The sequence below is a fragment of the Bos indicus x Bos taurus genome, chromosome 28 (assembly GCF_003369695.1).
Source record: "Bos indicus x Bos taurus breed Angus x Brahman F1 hybrid chromosome 28, Bos_hybrid_MaternalHap_v2.0, whole genome shotgun sequence".
Classification (NCBI taxonomy): Eukaryota; Metazoa; Chordata; class Mammalia; order Artiodactyla; family Bovidae; genus Bos; species Bos indicus x Bos taurus.
In genome coordinates, this window is record NC_040103.1 from 43,234,836 (window position 1) to 43,258,051 (window position 23,216).

General features: G+C 48.3%; 1 protein-coding gene across 2 annotated transcripts in view; it reads left to right on the plus strand.

The window, feature by feature from the left end:
- WDFY4 (WDFY family member 4) overlaps positions 1-23,216 on the plus strand; it is a 248,503-nt gene that overhangs the window by 206,419 nt on the left and 18,868 nt on the right. For both annotated transcript variants that reach the window (XM_027530472.1, XM_027530473.1), the window contains 6 exons: positions 7,363-7,405; positions 8,539-8,658; positions 10,516-10,633; positions 11,598-11,707; positions 19,100-19,253; positions 21,520-21,611. In XM_027530472.1, coding sequence (XP_027386273.1) covers positions 7,363-7,405; positions 8,539-8,658; positions 10,516-10,633; positions 11,598-11,707; positions 19,100-19,253; positions 21,520-21,611 — 637 coding nt within the window. The remainder of the gene's footprint in view (positions 1-7,362; positions 7,406-8,538; positions 8,659-10,515; positions 10,634-11,597; positions 11,708-19,099; positions 19,254-21,519; positions 21,612-23,216) is intronic.

Sequence of the window (23,216 nt, forward strand, 5' to 3'; positions counted from 1 at the left end):
CAGTCCAGGTTCGATGCACGATACTGGATGCTTGGGGCTGGTGCACTGGGACGACCCAGAGGGATGGTATGGGGAGGGAGGAGGGAGGAGGGTTCAGGATGGGGAACACATGTATACCTGTGGTGGATTCATTTTGATGTTTGGCAAAACTAATACAATTATGTAAAGTTTAAAAATAAAATAAAATTAAAACCAAAAAAAAAAAAAAAAAAAAAGAAAAAAAAAAAAAAAGGAAAATGAAAAAGTTCAAATTAAAAAATAAAAATATGGTAAGCCATTAAGTTAGAAATATAGTTAACTATAAAACTTCTTAAATATGTGAATACTAATATTGATCCTAATACTAATATAATATGAATACTAATATAAAATGAAATAAAATTGATCATTTAATTTAGACAATAAATGGATTTAACATAATAAGCAAATGAAGATGACTAGAAAATGAGAAGTTACCCGAGCTTCTAAAACTTAGTGCATTTCTAATTAGAATTTTCTAAAAGCATATAATTTAAATTAGAAAATAAGTAATCTGAAAGTTGTAAAACATAGATAAACAAAAGTAAAATTAGTATTTTAAGGGAGAAAATATATGAAAACAATACATTAATTTTTAACTTTTAAAAATTTTATTGAACTATAGTTGATTTACACTGTTGTGTTAATTTCTTCCGTACAGAAAAGTGGATCAGTTATGTACACACACACATATATTTTTGCACAGGCACAGGGCTGCCCAGGTGGCTCAGTGGTAAAAGAATCTCCTGCCAATGCAGGGACACAGGTTTGATCCCTGGGTTGGGAAGATCCCCTGGAGAAGGAAATGGCAACCCACTCCAGTATTCTTGCCTGGGAAATCCTATGGGCAGAGGAGCCTGGAGGGCTACAGTCCCTGGGGTCACGAGAGTCGCGCTTGACTTAGCGACTAAACAATAACAAATAACACGCATATATTGATATATTCTTTTTCACACTCTTTTCCATTATGGTTTGTCATTGAATATTGAGTGTAGTTCTCTGAGCTGTACAGTGGAACCTTGCTGCTTATTCATTCCATACATAATAGTTTGCTTCTGCTAACTCCAAACCCGCCTTCCTCCTTCCCTACCAGCTCCCACCACCCCTACCTTGGCAGCCAAACTCTGCTTTCCATATTGTCTGCTTCTGTTTTGTAGATACGCTGATTTGGATCATATTTGAGCTTCTATGTGTGAGTGATATCACGGTGTTTGTCTTTCCCTCCCTGACGTTTCACTTAGTACGATAATCTCTAGGTCCATCCATGTCGCTGCAAATGGCATTATTACATTCTTTTTGTGGCTGAGTACGATTCCATTGTGTGGACATAAAATATATACTACATCCTTATTCATTCATCTGTCATAAACGTTTAGATGGTTTCCTTGGCTATTGCAAATAGTGCTGCTGTGAACATAGGGTCCACCTGTCTTTTCGAATTACAGTTTTGTCTGGGTATATGCCCAAGAATAGAATTGCTGGATCATATGGACACTTATTGTTAGTTTTTTGAGGAACCTCCTTACTGTTCTCCATGGTGGCTGTACCAATTTACATTCCCACCAACAGTGTGAGAGGGTTCCCTTTTCTTCACACCCTTTCCAGCATTTGTTTTTTGTAGACTTCTAATGATGGCCACTCTGACTGGCGTAATGTATCTCACTGTAGCTTTCATTTTCACTTCTCTAATAATTAGTGATGCTGAGAATCTTTTCATGTGCCTGTTGGCCATCTGTATGTCTCTTTTGGAGAAATGTCTTCTGCCCGTTTTTCAATTGGGTTGTTTGGTTTTTTTGTTGCTGTTGCTGTTGAGTTGTATGAGCTGTTTGTATATTTTGTAAATTAAGCCCTTATCAGTTGCACTGTTTGCAAATATTTTTTCCCATTCCTTAGGTTGTCTTTTCATTTAGTTTACGGTTTCCTTTGCTGTGTAAAAGCTTGTACTCTTGATTAGGTACCACTTGTTTAGATAAATACATTTTAAAATGCAGATATGTAAAACTTTGTAAAAATGGGAGCCACTTGGTTTCAGCCTCTAGAGGTGATTTGAAGTGATATGAACCTCCAGGCTTTTCACGTATCAGCAGCATCAGGTTTACAGCATAATTGTGCAATAATAATTCAGTAATTTTGCTAATGTTCATTTTAACTCCAAATGTACCCAGGCTGACAATCAGGTAGCTGCCCTCTAATCCAGCCAGAACAAAGGTGTTCGTTGTCACTTTTGGGGTTTTGTTGGTGGTGGTGGTTTTGCTTTTGTTTTCTTTTCCCCTTCAGAGGAAAGCAGTTGTCTTCAGAGTCAGGGCCTGGAGTCAGGTGTGGTCAAGGTGGGGCCCAGTAGGTGCTCTGCAAGGCCTGGTGTGCTGGACACTCGTGGTGCCTGCGCTAGGCTCTAGCAAACCTAGTGGGATTCCCTAGCCTGCGTCATCTCGTACCCCACCTCCATTTCCACACCTGAAGATAGAGATCGCGGCTGTCTCACGAGTCCTTGTGAAAATTAGACAACAAGCAGTCTTTACAGTTTCTAATGCATTAGATAAATATTATTATTGTTTAATAAGAGATTTATACATGTTAAGACAGGAAGTTACAATAAAAGGGGTCAATATCCTTTAATTCAGGAGGATATCTCTATTTTCCGAGAATGCCTATCTATTACTGGATTTCTATTGACCTACAGGGAAGCACAGTGGTAAAGAATCTGCCTGCCAGTGCAGGAGATACAAGAGATGCAGGTTCGATCCCTGGCCAGGAAGAGTCCCTGGAGTAGGAAATGGCAACCCACTCTAGTATTCTTGCCTGGAAAATTCCATGGACAGAGGAGCCTAGTGGGGCTACAGTCCATGAGGTGGCAGAGTTGGACACAACTGAGCAACTGAGTATGCAAGCATTGACCTACAATCTAGATTTGAAAACCAGACTAACCCCAAATTTGCTTCTGAGAAAGGAAAATGAGGAGGGAGTATGTTTCTATTAGCAGTCTCTCCGCTTCTCATGGAAAACTCTGCCCACCCCACAGACTGCATCCCCAGCATACTCCTCCAGAGCCACACCCAGGCAAAAGATGCTGGCCTGAGACACAGCCCAAACCATTAGTAGACGCACTTCCAGTTTGACAAGATGAGTGAGTTTTCTTCTCATTGTGGATTGCATTTTCTCGACACCTCTTACTCACTAACCCGTTTCACTGTGGTTTTTCTATTTGTAAAACTCATAACTGTTTTGCAAATAGAAAAGATACAGGAGAATTTGGAGAGGCATCAGTCTTTTTAAATATGTCTACTTTAGCTCCGTCTAGTCAAGGCTATGGTTTTTCCAGTGGTCATGTATGGATGTGAGAGTTGGACTATGAAGAAGGCTGAGTGCCAAAGAATTGATGCTTTTGAACTGTGGTGTTGGAGAAGACTCTTGAGAGTCCCTTGGATTGCAAGGAGATCCAACCAGTCCATTCTGAAGGAGATCAGCCCTGGGATTTCTTTGGAAGGAATGATGCTAAAGCTGAAACTCCAGTACTTTGGCCACCTCATGTGAAGAGTTGACTCATTGGAAAAGACTCTGATGCTGAGAGGGATTGGGGGCAGGAGGAGAAGGGGATGACAGAGTATGAGGTGGCTGGATGGCATCACCGACTCGATGGACGTGAGTCTGAGTGAACTCCAGGAGTTGGTGATGGACAGGGAGGCCTGGCGTGCTGCGATTCATGGGGTCGCAAAGAGTTGGACACGACTGAGCGACTGAACTGACTGGCTGACTGACTTTAGCTCTGGAGGCCCAGCTTCCCTGTAGGCTCTCCCTGGTTATTTTCTTAGTGTCTAAGGACTAGCCATAGCCTCCTAATCCCAGGGGTGAGAAGAAGGACAGGCAGGAACACCTCAGATCCCATCCTTTCCTGGGCGAGAGGGTGTAGCCTCCAGCCAGATGAGTCCATTGGCAGAGACCATTCTGGCCTAGGTTAGCCTACCCTCTGAAGGCCGCTGGCAGGCTTCTCTACCAGCCTCCTAGGAGAGATGTGAATTCCTGGGCTATGCCTCTGGCTCATTCTGAGAGACAGGCTCAGGGTAGAGTGGAGGTGCCCATCAGGTGGAGCTGGACTAAAGGGAGTGGAGTCAAAGGCAAGACAGTGAGGCAAGCCATGGGCACTGGGCTTCTGGGGTAGAGAATGCCCCAATACCATGTGGCAGCAGTACTCAAGCTTCGACAACTTCTAGGGCTTCACAGACACAGATTTGATTAAAGTGAAGCAGCACAGGTAAAAATCACCCTCAAAAGAGGAAAGAATTTGAACCCAGCCTAGCTGTTGACCGGCCACAAAGTTCTACTTGAAGATAGTGTCCCACCTATGGAAGTCTTCCAGAGGAGTTTAGACACCTGTCTTGGGGTGAGGGTGAGTTGGTAAGATGTCCTCTGTGAGCCCACCATGATAGGCCACCTTCAGATTAAGCAGGATGACCTACCTAGGCCTCAGTGACTTTAAACTCTTCCATTCTTCTCAGCTCCATCCTAGGTGGCCTGAAGGCCTGGACTCTTGCCCCATAGACTCCATGGCAAACCCTGAGTTGACAGAGCAGGAGATCTGATTCACAGGTGGCACAGTTGTTCTAAGAGCTTTCAGAATGGTATTGGCAGAACAAGGCAGGTCTTGACCAGAAGCAAGTCTTCACTTGTTTGCCACACTCTTCTTCCTCCCAGAGTAAAACAGAATCAATCCTGCTCTAGGATAGCACCAACATCCACTAGAACTATACCCACTGAGGGAGCCCCGTGCACACACCTGTGCTAGCCTGTCCCAGACCCATGGTCACACTTGCCCCCCAGCACTTCTGGGTCAGCCATGTTTGAAGGATGAGGTAACAGCAGTTCAGAGCAAGCAAGTGGTGGGGGCAGAATTTGAACCCAGGTTCTAGTGACTCCAAAGATGATGCTTTTTCCCATGTGGGCTCCCTCCAACCTTAGATGAGCTTTAGAAAGCCAAGAGTGATCTCTGGCGTCTTGTTTAATCTACAGCCTATGCTATAATTATGGGATAGTATCAATTCTGAAAGAAGTACTTTAATGACCAGATATTCATAAAATTCACATAGACCATTCCAAAAGTTCTGTAATTGCCTTCAAATAAACATAATTTTTTGAAAAAAGAAATCTTTCAGAGAGAACTCACCTTTGGTTAGGTGCGTTTCAGGGTACTGCTGGTAATGGTGTCTTTTTTTGATGGTAATGAAATGGTGGATCTTTCTTGGAGCTCATAGCCGGTGAAATCAGCAGTAGGATGGTAAATTGCCTTTATCTTCTGCACGCCATTCCACATGATGGCAATGTCACAAAAGACCACAGGCAAAATTCTAGAACTTTTTCTGAAAGAGGTAAAACAGAGGCCCTCTCTTTTCCTGGACTTCTTCTCCCCTATTCCTCATCTACTGTCAGATTTCTAAAATAAAGTACCAAGTTTGGCAGGCTTTGCTGTACTAACTCCACACCCTTGAGGCTCAGCCCCACATCCTCAGAAAGGCTCAGAACACATTCTTTTCAAGGTCAAGATCTTCACTGTCTACAGCCTGGGCTCTGTCCTCATTCATAGCCTTCAAAGCTTTCTGAAGCTGGGAGCTTCAGGTTTAGAGACTGGGTAGAAAAGCTTGTCTCCACTTGAGCCTCTGCAAGCTAATGCAATAAACGTGACCACGTTTTGTCTGTTTGCTGGTGTTATTGTTTGCCTGAATAAAATGGACCGAAATGACGATTTCTCTACTGGGGGGAAGAGGTGAATCCCAGCAAGGGAGTTGCTTTCTGTTTATAGAAAATCTGCCAAGGAAGGTATTGAATGAGGAAGGCTGGGGAGCCTGATGGAGAAGGAAATGGCAACCCACTCCAGTGTTCTTGCCTGGAGAATCCCAGGGACAGCGGAGCCTGGTGGGCTGCCGTCTATGGGGTTGCCCAGAGTCGGACACGACTGCAGCGACTTAGCTGGGGAGCCTGAACAGACATCACCGCAGTGCTGTGATGTGAAGATGAAGAGGTGCTGGCCTGCTGGGGCACTCGGGCACCAGGCCTTGTCCACATGAAGGTGCTGTGGGATGCTGAGCGTCCCTGTGGGATGCGTGCGGGAGCAGAGTCCATGGGTAGCTGAATAGGACTGAGGCAGAGGTCATGGCTGCAGAGTGGTGGATCTTGATTTGGTTTGGAAGAACATCCGGAATGAAAACTTGGTTTGGGGAGTAGAAGGGGCATCTCGGGGAAACAGAGGAGAAAAGAAATAGAGCTGGAAAAGGAACCACGGAACCCCAGAGGCCAAGGAACTGGGGTTTATACATTCTTGCTGAGCAGAAGCAGCAGGTCACATGGAGAGGTTCCTTCCCCACGCCCTCCCCAACCCTGCATCCGACACACTTTTACACTCTTCCCCGCCACATGGCTTAAGATGGTGTTTCTTTGGTTTGATTTGTGTCCCTTAATTATATGTGTGGTCACATAAATCGCTACAACTTCCTAAGAGGGCAGTTTGGCGATATGTAGCGCACTTGATAATTCTCATAGTTTTTAGCCTAGCAGTACTGTTGCCAAAAAATGTATCTCGTGGATATATTCAGAGATTCAAATCATGAAATCATTACAAGATTTAAGTCTCATAAATCACAGATTGATGTCCAAAGGTGATCACACAAACATCATTCGTGAGGACCAAGCCCAGCACAGGGGAAGCTCCCACCAGGTCCCATCCCTCTGTGCCAGGCTGCCCAGCTACTGTGGCCACAGGACAATGTGGGCACCTCTAGGAGCAGGGTGGAGACCCACATGGATAAGATGATCCCACATACCAAGAACAATTCCTTTTAAACTGTGTGAGCAAATAGACTGCCATATGGCTAAAACTCTTTTGGAAATTAACTAGATATTCCTTGTGTGGGAACAGTAGTTTACAGACTATTGTTTTATACCTCATGACTTTCTGTATCGTCTGCACTTTTTAGCCGTACATCCACGTGTCGGTATACTATATTCACAAATAATGTAGTGTAGTCACGTGTATTTTGTTCACATGGGCGAAGGCCAGGCTGTGGTTATGGGGAATCCAGTGTAGAGCATGAGACTCCAGACCTGCTCCTGCACAGCCCTGGCATGCTTCAGGCAGCAGTGTATCCTGGAATCATATAATAGCAAGGGGGATGGCAAGAACCCAGCTTTCAAGAAGGCAGTGTGGGAGCAAGAAGAGCTTGGGAAGTAATCCTGCTGCTCTGGGAAGCTGATGGCCATTCTGGATGCCCCAACCCCACAAAGCCCCAGGAAGGCCCACCCCTCCCTGCATTTGTGCCTTGAGACGTTTGGTCACCACCCTCATTTTCTGTCCCACAGGAGGTACCCCAGCTCCGACAGGACCATGCTGCAGAAGTGGCAGGTACAGTGACCCCTCAGAACACTGTGGGTTCAAGGAAACCCTCAGGAAAGCAAATCAGCAAATAGCTTAGGCCCCGGGGATAAAGAGAGAAAGCACGCTGGTGAATCAGGAGGGATCTTGTTTTATTAATTTGTTAAAATGTCTCAAGTATTTTCCTGAAAGGATCTCAGTGAGGAAAGGCGACTCTTGAGTCCGAGCTAGGGAGTTAGTGTGGGCGTGTGTGTGCACGTACATAAGCCCTGTGTGCACACACACGCTCCATCCATGGAGGTGTACACACGTGTACAAATGAACACAGAACTCAGGAAGGCACAGCACTCACTTCACTTCCTGGGAGGTCATATGTGGCTCCCAGCCCGGAGGAACTGACACTGTGCCTCGGGTTCTCAGTGGAAGGAAAGGACCCCAAGAAAGACAGCCATGCGGAGCCCATGGCAACAGGAAAGTAAATCTTGGTCACTCATGTCCAGAATGCTTTCCCAAGGAGCAGGCCAAGGAAAGGAAAGGCCACAGCATGCAGGTCCCGTCAGAGATGTTGTCTCTACTGGCTGCTCATTAGCCAGGTGGCTCTGGCGAATTTTTCCCAAATATAGTCCCTGACTCCATTCATGGCTATACATCTTGAAATGGAGGGCCCTAAGAACCCGGAGTATCCTAACTGGCAGAGTCGGAAGAAAGAAAGTTCAAGTTCCCAAGAAAGCAGATCATTGAACCTGTTGGTGAGGGCCTCTTTCCTGGTGACTGCGAAGAAACCCCAGCTTCTATTTTCAATCACAAAGCAGTCAGCAGTAAGAAGGTCTGGTATTTGTGCTATTATTTGAATCAATTTTTGAGTATCACCCAACAGTTAACACAAAAGAATGCTCTAGCCTTGGCCTGGACCTCGGAGCTGTGTTTTTTTCCGAGTCAGCTTCGCTTCCTGACTGTATTTGCTTCAGCTCATCTTGGAATTAGCGTGGCCTCCCCGAGTCGCCCCGGCTCCAGGCGCAAGGTTCACTGGGAGCAGCGTGGCGATGTGCCTTGCTCCACCTGCACAGCTTGGGCCCCTGCGCAGGTCTGGGAGTTAGACCCCTGTGGTTCTCAGGAGGGAACCAGCCGTGTTGGCTTTATCCCCCCTTTGTCTCTTCCGGCAGAAAAGAGACATCAGCAACTTCGAGTACCTCATGTACCTCAACACCCTGGCTGGGAGGACCTACAATGACTACATGCAGTATCCAGTGTTCCCCTGGGTCCTGGCCGACTACACCTCACAGGTACGTGTTCATGCGGATGCTGTGCAGGTGTCTGTGACTTTTGACCCTGATGACCAGAGCACCTGAAGTCATGCAGAGCCTCTGCAACGGGCTCAGTCCACCAGGGCCCGAGGGCTGCTCCAGGCGTGGCCTGGCCCTCACCTGGCCTTTGGAATCTGGGTGCCTGGGTTCCTGTCCCAGCCCCATATGACTAGGACAGTAGCTGACATGTGCCCCAGAGGGTTTCCGGGCTCACTGCTACCATGAAGGCAAGAGATACCCATCTGCTGAGATACTGCCAAGAGCCAACACTGGTCTGTCAAGCGAAGAGGCCCATACAACGTGTTCCTAAAACCAACATGTAGAGAGGGAGTGGGAGGGAGGGGGAGAGAGCAAGAGACACAGAGACCCAGTGAGAACAGACTCCTCCCCTGTAACCTGACTTCATAACTGAGATGACGGTATGTGGAGGTGATGACATCACCCTGGATCTGGACCGAGACATGTAGCCCTAATGGAGGCTGATGGCAAGACTGGTTCATTGCTCTTTTGCCCTCTGTCCCTGGACCTCAGCAGGCAGAGGAGGGAGGAGCAGAAAAGTGACAAGCTTGGCCAAGGTGATGCCACTGGGGGGGCAACCAGGCTATGGAGCAGTGTCCTGACCGCCTGGGCTCTGGCCATAAGGAGAATAGGGGCTGTGTATGTAAATGACCGGAGGTGCCTGGGTCCCGTACAGATAAGCCCTGGCCAGTGCTGCCTCGAGCTGTTTAGACAGCTCACCCCCAGAATTTGGGAAAGGGGCCTCAGTCTTTCGTGAGCTCCCATCCCAACTTGAGACACAACACAACAAGCCGTTTCTCACAAGCCGTACGTTGCTTCTCATTGCTCAATCATCTGGGACCAAGGTGTTCCAGAAAGGAAACTTGCCAATCCTAGCTTCAACTCACATATCACAAATGGGTGGGTCCCCAGCCCATTTTGTTTAGCCCATATCCTGTATTAATATTTAATTCCTTATCAGTGTTTAAAAATTGGGAGGTTTCTTCTAAAAAGCTGGTATTCCAATATCTCTTGGAGAATTTGGAGATGTGGCAACGGGGAAGCCCCATTCTGCCCTGGCAGCCTCGGCTGTGGCTGAGCAGGTTTCGGTGGCGCTGTCACTCAAGGGGTCTCAGGACCTTCACTCCCGCCCCCCTTTCTCACCAGCCATGGTGGCGGGCCCTGCCTCCCCAGGAAAACTGATGACTCACTACTAGTGGAAAGGGAGAGGCGTGTAAAGAAACGCCTCCTTCTCTAAAGACATGCGAACCCAGAGGACACCCAGCCCTGAAAACTCTTGACCGTGCTATTGTTGCGTATTGCAAGGGCAGGGGAAGGGGTGCCGAGGCTGCTCTCACCACCCCAGACCCAGAAGGGAGGTGCCTCCCAAAACACGAGGACGTTGCCCTCATTTCCTCCCCAAACGGACGACTTCTGACTGCCTACAGAATCAGTTTGAGTTCTACGCAAGAACCCCGAACTGCAAAGTGCTCAGCGAGGGCAGAAGCCAAGTATCCACTGACAACAGGAACTCTTTTGAAAGTCTCTTGGGTAACTGGTGGCAATGTTCTGATTTGGGTCAACTTGGAAGAGTTCAGTGTGAAATCAATCTTCCCCTCCTCTCATTTTCCGTCTCTCCCCTATTAAGTCTTTGTGGATCACTGGCTGTGGGGCCATAAAACCCTACCAGGCCTGCTAATAACCAGAGGAGGGGGGTCAGACTGAACGACAGTAAACCAATAAAGAGAACCATAAAACTAAAGACCGTGGCTCCTGCAGTCTCGCAGGGGCACAAGTGGGTCCAAGGGAGTTAACTCCAGTCGCACATTCACCTTCTAGACACTGAACCTGATGAATCCCAAGACTTTCCGCGATCTTTCTAAGCCCATGGGCGCTCAGACCAAGGAAAGGAAGCTGAAATTCATCCAGAGGTTTAAAGAGGTTGAGAAGACTGAAGGTGAGTAGATCCCAGCTTGATTTTTTTCTGCAATGCTCTTTCTCTGAATGCCTTGAAGTGAGAGTTGATAATGATGTCATCTAGCCTGCAGACAATTGCATTTGGACAGAGAACTCCCAAATCCAGCGGTCTGCACCCTGGTTGCCTGTGAGAATCACCCGAGAAGCTCCTTAAAAATGTTCATGTCCAAGTCCCACCCCTGGAAATCATGATTTAAATAAGTCTGTGACGGGGTGCACTCCAGGAGATTCCAACAGGAAATCAGGACTGAGAACTGCGGTGCTAAGTGCTAGAACACCTCCATCCCGGGCGTGGGGAAATGACATCCGCTCAGCCCTTCTGTGTGCGGGTGCAGACCAGCCTGCATGCGCACGTACAATGGTCCATTGTAAAGAGAAGGAAATTGGAACTCAGACGTCAGGCAACTCACTCCAGGTCACAGCCTCTAAATGCAGAGCCTGCATTCATCTGGTTCTAGAACCTGGTTCCCAGATGCGGCTTATCCTGCATTCCCTTTACAGTCTTTGCCACCTTCGCATGCCAGCTGCACGCTTAGCGCCTTGCTGTGTTTCTTTAGATCTGTTCACCTTTTAAACGTCAATGGATGTATTTTAAAGAGAAAATTTTCTGTCATATATTTGATGCCAGCTATACTGGTTTTCTCAAACACTTTGAAACAAAACATGAAGCTACTAAACTAAGGAACATCTACCCACGAGCCATGAATGTATGCCTCGTGCACGGGAGGCAGCACGTTTCAGAAGGCTCCCTCGGCCCCGAAGCCCTGCCTTTGCTGAGCAGGTTCTCAGCAGGCTGAGGAGCTCTTCTGCATCCCACACTGTCCCCTGCCCACCTCCTAGGACCCCCGCGATGTGCGGGACGGATACTCCAGCTTTGGGGGGAGACGGGAGGGGTGGGCAGGCCGCGGGCGGGGATGCAGCCCAGGCCTGTGCTTTCACCGCAGGAGACGTGACCGCCCAGTGCCACTACTGCACCCACTACTCCTCGGCCATCATTGTCGCCTCCTACCTGGTCCGGATGCCACCCTTCACCCAGGCCTTCTGCTCTCTGCAGGTGAGCGCCCCTGATCCCCTACACGCGCGTGCACACGCACACACGCGCACGCACACACACGCGCACACGCACCCGTGCACACACACGCACGCGCACACACACACGCAGACACACAGGGCTAGGTCTTGCAGGCTAAGAGCTAGGCTTGGACGAGGCAGGGACCCCCTGCTAGAAATCCAGCCTTGAGCCCATGATTCTCGCTTGCCACTGGTTCCAGGACTCTGGACCATCCAGCTGAGGCAAGCTACTTCACAGACACACCGCCATGTCTACCCAACAGTCTCACCAAAAAACTTAAAAATAAGGAATGAGATGTGGGGGGAACATACTCAACATAAATAAGTTTTAGTGGGAAAGGAGAAACAGGAAGCTTGAAGACCTCCTTGCAGGTAAGGTAGGTGGTCAAAGGCTAGAAAAATAAACACAAAGAAAGAAGAATGAAAACAATATCACTTGTGACATCAGAATGCATAAAACTATGCTAAGTACAAGTCTGAAGGCTTAAAAGGACAAACAAATTATTTTTAATACTGAAATGAGCAGCTAAACTGAAGAAGGAAACTCACAAATTTGCCTACCCATAAATTAACAGAACGTCATGCCAGCTTACGGTTGCCAGATTTCACAAATAAAAATACAGGATGCCCAGGTAAATTTGAGCTTCAGATAAACAGTGGTTTATGCTAAAAAATTATTTTCTGTTTATTTGAGATTTAAATTTAGCTGGACATCCTATATTTTACCTGGCAGGCCAATGCAGGCTAGAAGCAGGCCAGTATGACCCTGAGGAGATACTAGTGTCAAGACACACGGAACAGTTGGGACAAAGTGCCTCATGGGAGGCTGGTGTGCTTTTCTCTCTCTTTCCCTCTAACTCTACCACCGGGATCTTGAATTAAGGTTATCCAGGGGCACGAGGTTTGACTGGGGAGACCCATGGGTATCCCAGTTGCAGATAGCTGGCTCAGCCAACTCCAAAGAGAACACAGCACAGCATCCAAGCTTAGGGTCTCTCTTGATCGAGGCCTTTTAAGGGTCCTACAGATAAGGAAGACATGGCCATGGAGGGTAACAGGCTGCTGAACTTTCAGGGACTCACTCTGACAGCCAAGCTTCACCAAAGAAAAAGCATGAGCGTCCCAGGAATTGTGTATTTTAGTCTGACTTCACCAGCAAGTTCACTCCTTACAGTGACTCAGATGACCTTGACCCCAAGACAAAAGGCCACTCTGAGTCAGACCTAAAGCAATCATCTAGGCCCTGGGTAGGTACAAATAGGCAATGTCAAGGCTCTCTCTCCAACTGGCAGCACACCCCTCCTGTCTTGTTTCTTGGCGCAGTCCTCTCTTTCCTTGAAGGCATGGATTGTCTAGACATTATATAACCCCCTTCCCTGGAAATTAACTCAAAAATAACAAGTGTGCTTCCCCTGAGTCTTTCTCAGGCAACAAGCATTTTAAGTAAGTTTAGTTTGGAGGACAAACGGCCCCTGAGCTGTTCCCCAGGCCAGGAATCCCATCCAGCTGTCCAGCATCAATCCACGTGGAGTGACGAGCCCGCTGACCATGACGGCGCTGCCTCCCATGATGACTTTCCACCCTGGGAGCTCTGGGTGCTTCAGAAGTTTCCCCTCGCCCCTTCTGTCTCACCAAGTACAGCCCCATCTCTACCTGTTCCAAAGGGTCTTCTCACAGAGAGACAAGGCAGACTGAAATAGAAACATCGAACTGTGAGATTTACATCCCACAGTTATTTTATTTTATTTCTGCATATTATTTTACTCTGGAAATGAGGGTTAATTATGCATATCTCACTGAGCCATTGAGACTAAAGGAGGAAATGTGGGCAAAGCCCCTAGCTCAGGGCGGTTGCCGTGAAGGGGATCAATCGTCCTTGTTCCTGTCCTCCTCCCGCTGTCAACCAGATCTCATCTGAGGCAGCCTAAACTGGTGCAAGCTGCCCCTCTCTGGTTTAAGCTAATTCAAGACAGTCTGGACTGTGTCAAAGCATTCCAAACGGCGTGAGCCAGATGAGACTGGTGTGCTGCCAACCTATTGGGTTAAAGCCATTTTGAAGCTAGTCACACAGGTCTGAGCTTATTCTAGCCAGTTTGGCCCAATGGCGACCAGCCCAAACTGGTTTGAGATGGTCTAAACCAGTGTGAGATGATCAAAGGCAATTTCGTTTGCTTTTATGTGGCACCAACGCAGTCATATTAGCTTGAGTTCTTTTGACTCCAGTGCTGACCTCTGATGTGACTCCTGGTTTTTCTGGGTTCAACTCTATCTGGGACACATTGGCTCATCCAAGTTGAAATCTCCATGATGCTTGTGAATTGGTTTCTCCTTCTGACTTTGAACTGCCTCTTCCAGTGGGTCACTACTAGTTCAAGCCTTGGAACCAGCCAAAGAATCGACTGACTCTGCTTTTCCCTTATCATAAAAAAGAAACTGTAGTCTCTAGGGAATGAATACAACAGCTACATCTGGGGGGAATGTGCGTGGCTCCCATCTGGGAGTCCTGGGGCCTGTGCAGACCTCTGTAGGAACAATCTGGTTATCTTCCTGGAGTCAGGCTTCTCCCTCCATTCCACTCTGCCTCCTGGGGGCAGACTCATTTCTTCTCAAAAGACTTTTGCTTCACCTCTGTATGGTGACAAGGAAAGGAGCCTCCCTACATTCTCAGTGGCCCGAGACTTCCAGCCCCCATCCCCAGCATGGATCCCAGAGTGGAAAAGCAGAAGAAAGGTAAAAAGGTGCAGAATCCAGGCAGCGAAGGCTTTCTCACTCATCTGGAGAGCAGGGACATGAGTATGTCCAGTATCTCCAGAGCAGGAGCACATGCAAGAGCCAGAGGAAAGTGCACACTCTTGTTCTGGATGAAACAAAGTCTGCCTCTGAGCTATTACATGACTGAGCCACAGTGACACACTGGATCCCCGACTGGACCAGAATGGCTTTGGTGTGGAGATCGGGTGCCTATGCACTCCCGCTGTGGTCTGATGGAAAACAGGTACAGCATTCTTTGGGCTGTAGCCTGCCCACTGGGCACTGTGCAGAGGGGTGTGGACACCTTAAGAATGGCACTGTGGCATATTCTGATTCCTAGGAATAAGGTTTCCTTTATTCTTTTCACAGTTAAATCTTATTAAGTCTTATTAAACTTTATTAGGCTGGTCTTAGAATTGATGTCTACCTCTACTGTTGCTGTGTTTGTTTTTCTGCCTCAAACCTGTTATTACAATGATCAGTTCAGTTCAGTCGCTCAGTCATGTCCGACTCTTCATGACCCCGTGGACCACAGCACACCAGGCCTCCCTGTTCATCACCAATTCCTGGAGTCCACCCAAACCCATGTCCACTGAGTCGGTGATGCCATCCAGCCGTCTCATCCTCTGTCGTCCCCTTCTCCTGCTGCCTTCAATCTTTCCCAGCATCAGGGTCTTTTCCAATGAGTCAGCTCTTCGCATCAGGTGGCCAAAGTATTGGAGTTTCAGCTTCAACATCAGTCCTTCCAATGAACACTCAGGACTGATCTCCTTTAGCATGGGCTGACTGGATCTCCTTGCAGTCCAAGGGACTCTCAAGAGTCTTCTCCAACACCACAGTTCAAAAGCATCAATTCTTCAGTGTTCAGCTTTCTTCACAGTCTAACTCTCACATCCATACATGACTACAGGAAAAACCATAGCCTTGACGAGATGGACCTTTGTTGGCAAAGTAATGTCTATGCTTTTTAATATGCTGTCTAGGTTGGTCATAACCTTCCTTCTAAGGAGTAACTGTCTTTTAACTTCATGGCTGCGGTCACTATGCAGTGATTTGGGAGCCCCAAAAAAATAAAGTCAGCCACTGTTTCCACTGTTTCCCCAACGATAGCCTCTTATAATCCAGAAAATGCAGCCCATGAGCAGTGTGACCTGGGTGGGTGCACACGCAAGCCGTGTGACTCAGGCTTCCGTTGGTGATGTGCTTATCCCCGCCCCTTGGGGTGTGAGACTGCTGTCTACCGAGCTTGCCTCCCTGGATGCTGTGGTCTTGGGAATCTGGCCTACAGGGAGCCAGTGTCTGTGAGCCTTCAGACAGTTGAGCAACCAGGAGGCCACACCAGGCTGGGGCCGCAGCACAGGCCCCCATTTCCACCCTGGCAAGAGTACCAGCTGCTGTCAGACCTGAGCGGGATCCAGCCTAGGCGGGGCACAGCAAGGCAGCCAGCGCCCCAGCAAGGGCACAGTGCCGCCTCCGCTGCCACTGCTGCATTTAATACGAAACCGCAATCGAGAGCTGTGCTAATTAAGTCACAGCCCATGTGAAGTCAGCTGTTACCAGCAGTGGGGAAGAGTTTTCCGAACCACCTGAGGCGAGGCGACTGGTTTTGTGTAAGACATATGCCAACTGCAGAGAGAGCCAAGGGCTCTGGGCAGCCCTGGACACAGGCCTTTCAGCTGTGAATGCCAGCCCCTCGTGGAGTTGCGTCCATAATGAAGGTGTAACTATTATTACCATTGAAATGCTGTCCAGGGACACAGCTGCACATAGATTTTGTGTCCTCATACAAAAGGGATCGCTGCTTCAGCGCAAAAACTCCTCTCAAGGTGTTTGCAGTTTTAACCAATGCACGGTGATCATGAACTTTACTCTGATTTTAACTCCTGTCAAATATTCAGCAACAGTTCAAAGCAGCCTTGTCAGCCACTTCTTCCTGCATTACTTGCTTTTGGTTCACCTCTTAGTAAAGTTGAGCACCTCCTAAAGTGTTTTAATTGAGACAGATACTTAGGATTATATTATTTCTGACCCCTTCAATATTGGGAATATTTTTCTGGTGTCTTTACATATGAATGATGTTGGCTGGGCATAGACTGTAAGCTTCAGCCTCAGAAACCTATGGACTTAGCTGCCTTGTCTTTTGGCTTTAATGTCACCTGGGAAATCTTCTGCCAATAAGAAGTAGCTCCTCCGTTGATAAGAGTAGCCTTGCTATGAATTTTTTTGGGTCTGTTTGGATACTCAGAGGATTCATTAATCTTGATATTCAGAAATATCTGCAAGCTAGATTTAGGAGCAGATCTGGGCCCAGAAATTCTCTCTGACCACCCTGTTTCCATCCAATCTCTAGACCCAGTTTGATTGTTGCCTGATTTTGTTTTGGACTTTCCGTATGGGGATGCTCTGTAAACCTTGACTGTGCTTCTCTGCCTCGCTTCTTCTCTCCTTTCCTCCTTCTGTCTTCTCTTCGTTCTCTCCTTCCTTCCCTTCCTGAGACTCAAGTCCTGATGGGACCCCTTGCTGGCAGCCGCCAGAGTCTGTGTCAACCCACAGACTTTGTAACTAATATGAGTTGCAAAGCAGCTCCACTTCCCTTCCAGGGAATTCGCATTTCTTTTGTATTGCAAAAGTGAGCAAACCCATTAATTTTGAAACAAATGTATGCAAATACATTTATTAATATAGGAAATAGGAAAATCAGTTATTGCTTCCTTTATAAATAATACAGGCTTAAGTTTTAAAGATATTACTTTTGCTAAAATGCATTAGACAGCTGTGAAAAAAATAACATTTTTCTTTGTGGTAATATCTTTAACCAGATTTGTAGCACTAACAATATTCCCCATGTATATATTATTTTTATTTAATACAGGTAATCTTTTTATTACCAAATCATATTGTTTCTCAGGAGATTACCATCAGCACTCATAAAAGCTGCAGAAGGAAAGTGGAACGACGAGGCAGCATCAATCTCCCTCCGATGTAGGGCTCGGGCTGCAGATTAAATACACAAAGCTCTTAATACATTTCAATGAGCCACTTGTTAGGGGCAGATTTATTTAGAAACACCCCCTCCACCATTTTGTTTCCATTTCAGTTTGAATTTGAGAGTGGGCTTCGTCCCCTAATTTTGCCATTGTTTAGTCGCTAGACAACCTGTCCGACTCTTTTGTGACCCCATGGACTGCAGCCCGCCAGGCTCCTCTGATCATGGAATTTCCTATGCAAGAATACTGAAGTGGCTTGCCATTTTCTTCTCCGGGGAATCTTCCTGACCCAGGGATCGAACCCGCATCTCCTGCATTAGCAGGCAGGTTCTTTATCAATGAGCCACCTGGGAAGCCCTTGCCTAATTGGTTGAAACCACGAGCAAAACAATCTTGGAGAAAAGCCATATCTTTCAGCTGCCCAAATGCTGTGTTTGGCTGAAACCCCAGGGATAACTGGGTTTCTTGGTGTCCCTGAGCCTGTGCAGAGAATGCTAGCATATTCTTTACACTTCATCTACCACTGATGATGAGAAACCTCGGTCCCTGAAGAGAGAAGGGAGCTGATGGAGCAGAGGAGGGCATTGGCAATTTGAGTTCTATCCCTTTGTTCTTCGGGCCACATGCGCCCTCTGCAGAGTTTGGCAAAAGAAAGGCTAATTCTGGCTGAACAAAAAAGGCCCAGTTACAATGGGGACAATTGAATTACTGAATCCCAGACAGGAGGTGTCCCTTGGGCATCCCTAAACTTAAGCCAACAGACCCAAATCCCAGCTTCAGAAACTCTCTTTTGAAGCCCCTCTGCCCACAGCATCTTCAGTCCTCCAACTGGGACCTCTCTGCCTCCTCCTGACCCCCAAGATACATGATGAATAAAGTTAGTGTCAGCTGAAGAGATATGGCAATTCAAATGAGAGGCACAGAGAATCCAAGGCAGAAATTCCAGCTTGGCTCAGCTGCCGATCTCAGGACTGCATGGACCCATCTGTAGCAATGGGCCTTGGAAACAAGGTCGACCCTTGTGCAGCACCATATGTTTCCAGCACTCCAGCCTCAGATCCGTCCCCTCTTGTCAAGGCTGCTGTGTTACATGTCACCAGGGCCCTGCCTGACCTGCTTTCCAGGCCTGCCCTCAGCTGAGAACATCACCATTTTCTCCATCACCAGGCTTGCCGTCTCACCAGGGGTTGACTTCTCCAGGAAACTTTCCGGCACGTAGCCTGTCTGACCCACTCCTTGTACTTTGACTCAGAGCTGACCCTCAGTGAGTGTGTCAAGTGGTCAGACGAATGACCGTGGTTTTCCTGTCTCTGATCTGAACTCCCGTTTCTAAACTGGGGAAACATTGCTCCCTTAATCACAGTGGACCTTGCATCCTCCATGGAAGCTCCGGTGCAGGGTCCCAGTGAACAGTCAAGGTGATTAGATGCCCGAAGAAACAATTGCCCACAATTAGATGCCTGAAGAAACAATTGCCCATGGCCTGACGTGTGCACAGGTGTTGGGGAGTGAATGGCAGGGTCTAAGGGCAGAACCCGTGTCGGGGACAGAGTGGATGAAGAGGGCCCACTCTAGTGACGCCTGTGCACCCCAGCTTATCACCACACAGTTGATCACGACACCCCTTTTCTGCTTAGGGCGGAAGCTTCGATGTGGCAGATAGAATGTTCCACAGTGTGAAGAATGCGTGGGAATCGGCCTCCAGAGAGAACATGAGTGATGTCAGAGAGCTGACCCCGGAGTTCTTCTACCTGCCTGAGTTCCTGACCAACTGCAACGCCCTGGAGTTTGGTAAGCGGAGCAAGGGTCTGGGGCCGGACAGCTTGTGGGTCATGACATCAGTATCTTTGCTAAGCGACCCCCCACACAGGCCTACACCAGACCAGTACGGTGGGCAGATTAGAGTGAGGCCTCCACTGGGTGGTGTCACTTGACGAGGAGGTGGGAGCCAAGGAAGTACATTGCCCCGGGGTGCAGACCACCAACCACAGTTCTACCCAAGACCTCCTGCCAAGAGTCCCCAAGGCCCCAGTCTGCAGCAAGACAGCAGCTAGGGAGCAGGAGCCCTTGCTGACAGCCAGGCCTGGCACTGCCCTGCTGAATGCCTCAGGCAAGCCAGGCCCTTCTCGGCTCCATTTTCCTCCAAGTCCCACAAGTGGGTTAACCTGTGAGAAGGACCCAGACGTGCTGCATCTCCAAGCACAGGCTTCTGGGGTGCCCACGGGCACCTTGGTGGCTCCTTCTCTTTCCTACCCTCCAGACCCCACAGCAGGGTAAGCCTTGCTTTCCCACCCACTGCTTTAGAGGAGGGACACAAATTTCAGGAAGCCCCAGCAGGCAGGCCCCCTGGCAACTACATGTACTTTGGGAGCCTCCACTGGGAACCTCAGGGTGACTTGGGGAGGGGGTGTGGTCGGAACCCCCTGAAGGGCACAGCCCTCCCCACCAGGCGTGCGGGGTGAATCACCCACACTGAGGAGGCCCTTGTGAGCCAGCACAGTGTGCGCCGTGCTCCAGAGCCCCTCTTCCTCAGGGCCCTCCTTCCTCTAAACCACGCAGATGGGCCTGCACCTCAAGCCAGACCAGGGGCAGGCCCAGGAGAGCCGCCCCGGGCACTCGCCTCCTGTGCGGTGGTCCGCAGACAGATCACCAGCGGGGCATTTAAAGCATCTCCAGGCCCAGCCCATCGACTCTGAGCTCGTGGAACTTGGTGGCCTTGGCAATGCTCACTTTCTCAGATGCTTCACTTGTTTCAGATGAGAACCTGACAATATAAAGGGAAGTCCCCACAAGATGTGATGAGACCATGAAAGGAGCGAGTCTGAACCAAGGAAGCCGAGAGGAGGGTCCCAACCGGCCTGGGGTGAAGGGGGCACAGCGAGGAGGGCACCGGTTCTCCTTGGCAGTGGAGGCTGGTTCTCTGCTGGAGGCGAGGTGCTCAGCGGCAGATAGAGCCTTCACGCCCAGGACCAGGGATCCTCAGGGAGGTCAGGAAAACAAGTGTGGCCGTTATGCACCTACTGTATGCAGGCTCCTTTTAGGCCCTGAGGATTCACTTGGGTGTCCTGGGGCGGATCGCCTGGAAGGTGTTAATATTCTGTGTGGGGCGGGGGGGAGGAGGGACAGAAAAGAATAGACAAATAAGTGAAATACTTGTCAGTGCTGAGGAAGGCCTATAAGGAAAGAAGGCAGGAAAACGGTTTGAGGTGACTCAGTGGCCATGTGTGGAGGAGGACCTGCCTGAGGAGGTGACAGGTATGAGCTGAGACTGAATGACAGGAAAGGCCAAGCCAGCCTTGCAGGCCAGGAGAAAGGAGGCTTTCACCCTAGCTGCACTTGCGGGCTCTGGAGGGTTTCAGAAAGGCTACAGCTAGTATTTCCTAAGCAGCCATGATATGCCTGGAACGATTCTAAGCATGTTATTGTATTTTCTCTTCTGATCCTTATGCCAGCTTAGGAGGTAATAAGTAGGAAAGTGACTCCCAAGACATTAAACAACTTGCTCAAGGTTGTGTGGCTAATGGGGAGGATGGAGACTCGGGCTTGAATCCAGGCTCTTCTTCTTGGTGTCTGGGGAAGTTCCCTCTGAAAACCTTCTGTCTTCACTTTAAAAGTGTACAGAAAATGCGTAAATTATCGAGTTGAATGAAGAGTCAATAAGATGATGTGTGCCAAGCTCTGGCATAGAATGAGATGCTCAAAACACAATAGCTTTTACTGTTACTGTTTTATCTTACTGTTTTAGCGCTGTATAAAAAAGCACCTCCATGAAAAGGCATAGAGAGAGGGGAGGGAAATTTACCAACAATGATGACCCAACCATTTTGTGCACGGGCCCTGCTTGGAAGCGAGGAGGCTCTTATGGAGGCCCAAAGGCTTAGAATCCGAGGAGTATTTCAGGCAGATAGGGTGGGGTCCCTTCCAACAGAGGAGACAGGAAGCAGTGCGGTCTATGCAGGAATCCCAGTACTGGACAGCACAGTGTTCACACACCCCGACTCCTCACCAGTGTGGATTCCCATTTACCCAAAAACCTGCTGCCTCTCACCTTATTCAGGCTGCATGCAGGACGGAACAGCACTGGGCGATGTTCAGCTCCCTCCCTGGGCTGATGGAGACCCCCGGAAATTCATCAGCCTGCACAGACAAGTGAGTTGCGTGGGGTCACGGCAGAGTCCCTGGTATCCTGAGTGAGGACCTCGGTGTGCCCTTAATGTCCATAGAGGCTTTCTGTCTGAGTGGAGGGCTGTGATAAATACTTCTGAGTCTCTTATGTCTAGAGAACTCAGAGAAGGAACTGGGCCCCATGCCCTGGGTCTGCAGGAAAAAGCTTGGGTTCTGGGCTCTTTTAAGAGATCCATTAGGCTTTGTCCTTGTGCCAATTTATTGTAGGACTCATGAGGGGAGCAAATTCAGATTCTTATTAGGTGGAGGGCAAGTCAGTGCCCTTAGCCAACCCCACAGTCAAAACCAAGCCCTGGACCATATTGCCCAGTTTAGATCAGAGAGGGGCCGGAGGCCTCAAGGGGGTCCCACTGGCCAAAATATTTGCCAGGACCAGAGAGGACTTGGCTTATGACCCAGAAAGACTGAAGTGGGTACAGGTCACAGGTCATCAGGGGACACATATTCTGGATCAAACACCTGGATTAGCATGCACACGTGACAGTATGTTCAACATCACTAGTCATCAGGGGAACACACACTAGACCATGAGATGCCACCACACGGTCGCGAGGATGGCTAAATCTTAAAGTACTGCAAATCCAAGAGTCAAGCAAAGACGTGGAGCGACCAGAATTCACCACGCATTGCTGGTGGGGAAAATGGCGCACCCGCTCTGAACAAGAACTCTTGTAAAGTCGAAGATGCACTTACCACGTCGCTCCGCGATTCCACTTGTATGTATTTGCCCAAGAGAGATGGAAACACGTCCACAGGAGGGTTTGTGCATAAATAGTCATCAGTTTTACTTATACTAGTCAGAAACAACCCAAATGCCTATAACCATAAATGGCTAAACAAATGATACCCCCACATGATGAAATATTACTTAGCAATAAAAAGGGACAGATAATGGATACATGAAGCCCCATGAATGAATCTCAGAAGCAGTGTCCTAAGCAAAAGAAGCCAAGCCCAAAGATATATACTATGGGATTCTATTTTTGTGAGATGTTAGAAAAGGTAAAGAAGAGGGACAGAAAGCAGATGAGATCAGGAATCACCACGTTCTGAAGTAAGAGATGAACAAGGAGAAGAGAACTTTTTGAGTTGATACGAATATTCTGTATCTTGAATATACTGTTGATTGCGTCACTGCTTGCAATTTTCAGGACACATTAAGTTGCACATTTATGGAAATTTTTATTGTATGTAAATTATACCTAAAAAGAAAAACAACCTGAGGGCAGGCCTAACTAGTAACAAAGCTGTGTCTTCCCCTCTGTCCTTCTCCCTTGGTAAGGAGAAAGTTCTTCCCTGGTTAACCTTTGCCTCTGGAAATTCAGCCACAGCAGGCATCACACCTCCTATGGGGTTACCACATGTGGCCTTCCCAAAAGCATATGGTCATATGCATCAGAACACTAACCAAGCCCAGATGACCTGGCTTTCCCAAGCCAGCATCATCAGGGAGCCCAGCCAATTCCAAATGACTGTCTCTGGGTTCTGGAGACCAAGCTTTGGATTTGGGCTCTACTCAGCAGAAATGAATGGTGAACCAGAAACCCAAACACTGGCCCACATTTCCTC